Source organism: Seriola lalandi, unplaced genomic scaffold (assembly GCF_002814215.2).
Source record: "Seriola lalandi dorsalis isolate HSWRI2012SDOR001 ecotype SW California unplaced genomic scaffold, Sedor1 jcf7180002054232, whole genome shotgun sequence".
Classification (NCBI taxonomy): Eukaryota; Metazoa; Chordata; class Actinopteri; order Carangiformes; family Carangidae; genus Seriola; species Seriola lalandi.
The window spans coordinates 5,120-7,171 of record NW_019524785.1 but is presented as its reverse complement, the minus strand read 5'-3'; the positions used below and the strand labels follow the sequence as shown (position 1 = coordinate 7,171).

The 2,052-nt window shown below is 42.7% G+C and overlaps 1 protein-coding gene across 1 annotated transcript in view; it reads right to left on the bottom strand.

The window, feature by feature from the left end:
* slc7a10b (solute carrier family 7 member 10b) overlaps positions 1 to 847 on the bottom strand; it is a 10,678-nt gene extending 9,831 nt beyond the window's left edge. Inside the window, exon 1 of the mRNA XM_023404188.2 lies at positions 640 to 847. Within this exon, the coding sequence (XP_023259956.1) occupies positions 640 to 811 (172 nt within the window). The 5' untranslated portion in view covers positions 812 to 847. The remainder of the gene's footprint in view (positions 1 to 639) is intronic.
* Between the last annotated feature and the right edge of the window lie 1,205 nt (positions 848 to 2,052).

The window sequence follows — 2,052 nt, the reverse complement described above, 5'->3', positions numbered from 1 at the left end:
CATCTTCTAACACCAGCTGAGCTCAAACTTTTTCACACTGATCAATTCATTGTTTCAGCTCTAGTTAAAAACCTGGCAGAGTGAATACACGTGGAAACAAAACAATAATGAATTTAAACATTTAAAAAGTGTTATTTAGAGGAAAACCTGCAGAACAGACTTGTTGCATTGAGGTCTGAGGAACCAGCCTGTCACCTCTCTGACAGCAGGGTGGTGCAGCCGGCCTCCCCGCAGGCCTCCCCCTCCACCCGGCCTGGATGATGCTCCTATTTACTGAGCGGAGGTGTGTTTAAAGGTCCCTGCTGTTCATTCTGCTCCAGCAGACAATGTCCTTCTGCTCGACCACCAGCCGGCCTCTGGACTTCATGTATTTCAGCCACAGAAGCAACTACAGCTCAGTTTGATGTGAGTCCACATGCAAACAAACATGGAGTCCCTCATTTTTAACACCAAAGACACTAAAATAAGATTCTCCTTCCTCCTGCTGAGGAGTTCAAGCTTTACTTTCACACTTGTTGGTGATTAATGAAGCCTGTTAATGAAGTAAAAACGACATTATCGTGTTTTTGAAAACTTCTCCAGTGATAAAGTGAAAACCAGAGCTGCTCCTAGTGGCAGCTCTGGTTTTTCCTGCCTCACCTATGATGATGGTGCACGCGCTCAGCAGCCCGATCTCCTTCTTCAGAGTCACTCTGTCGGGGATTTTCTCCTTCTCCTCCTTCTTCTCCTTCTTCTTCCTCTTCTTCTTGTCGTCCGTCACGGCGCCGTGCGGCCGAGAGCAGATGCTGCTGCTGCCGTTCTGTCCATCCATGTCCGCCTGCCCGGGTCCGGTCCGGTCCGTCCAGATCCTCTGGTGTCCTCCCAGTCCCAGTACTCCCAGTGCTCCTGTCCTCTCCTCGCTCCGTATTCATGCAGACTGAATGGGCTGCGCTTGCGCAACAACCTGCCGCTGTCCAGGGTAGAATGTTAAATACCCAGGACTCGGCGTGATGCGTTCACGGGCACCGGGAGGAGGAACCGTCCTGATCATTCTTACCTCCTCCAGGTCCAGTGTTTATACTTCAGCTTAAAGGTCCGAGTGTCCTTCAGGTGACTCCGTGTTTTTTAAGGTCGTATGAGAAAACTATTTATTAGTTAACTAAAATTATTAATAGGCTACTACGATGTAAAATAGTGCTATTTATAATTTTTATTATTATTACAAGCATTAACATTAACATAGTACATTTTACTAGAGTGAAAATATTTATTTATTAAATTCAAGCAAAGTTTATTACTGAGATTGATGTCGGACTTTAGGTTCAGGTGGTACTTGGTATAATTACTTATATACTGTATGTTTATTTGTGTAATGTATACAAGTAGAGCTGGACTGATTAGTCACTGACAGACGATTAATCAGCAACAGTTTAAATAACTGTCGAATAAAAAGTTCTTACAGGCATCAAGCTTCTCCGAAAATTTAATATTAACTAGAAAATTCCTGAAGAAATGTTGATTGTTCCTGCTGCTTGGTGCGAGTCCATCAACACATTTCAATCTCTACAGAGGACGTTACTCTGAGTTTCATTCGTGTTGTAGAGAATTATCCTGACTGACCTCAGTCACTGCAGGTGTCTCTCAAAAAGCTCTTTGAAACTCTGAGGACTGGACAGTGACCTAACAATGATGGTTGCAAACAGCAAGACATGTCTACACACATGTTCATGTCCTAACAGAAGCTGATCTGCAGTAAAGCTGCTGTGAACATTAAAAAAAAATGCTCTGAGTTAATCAGTCTAATTAGTTTGAGCAGCAACTGCACTTGTGTGTGTCTGTCAATGTGTGTGTGTATTGTTGTGTGTGGCAGTAGAGCTGTCTGCCATTGAGCCTCCAAAATTATGAAACAATTAATTAAAACAATGAATCAATCAGTAAACAAATCAGTGTCTTGGTTTGTAATCTTTTCAAAACACAGCTGTTTTATTACATATATACAGAATTATACAGAATTACAGTCTTTTAAATAAAGAGTCAGCGTCCATGACAGTCAAAGAGCTTCTGCAAAGGGTT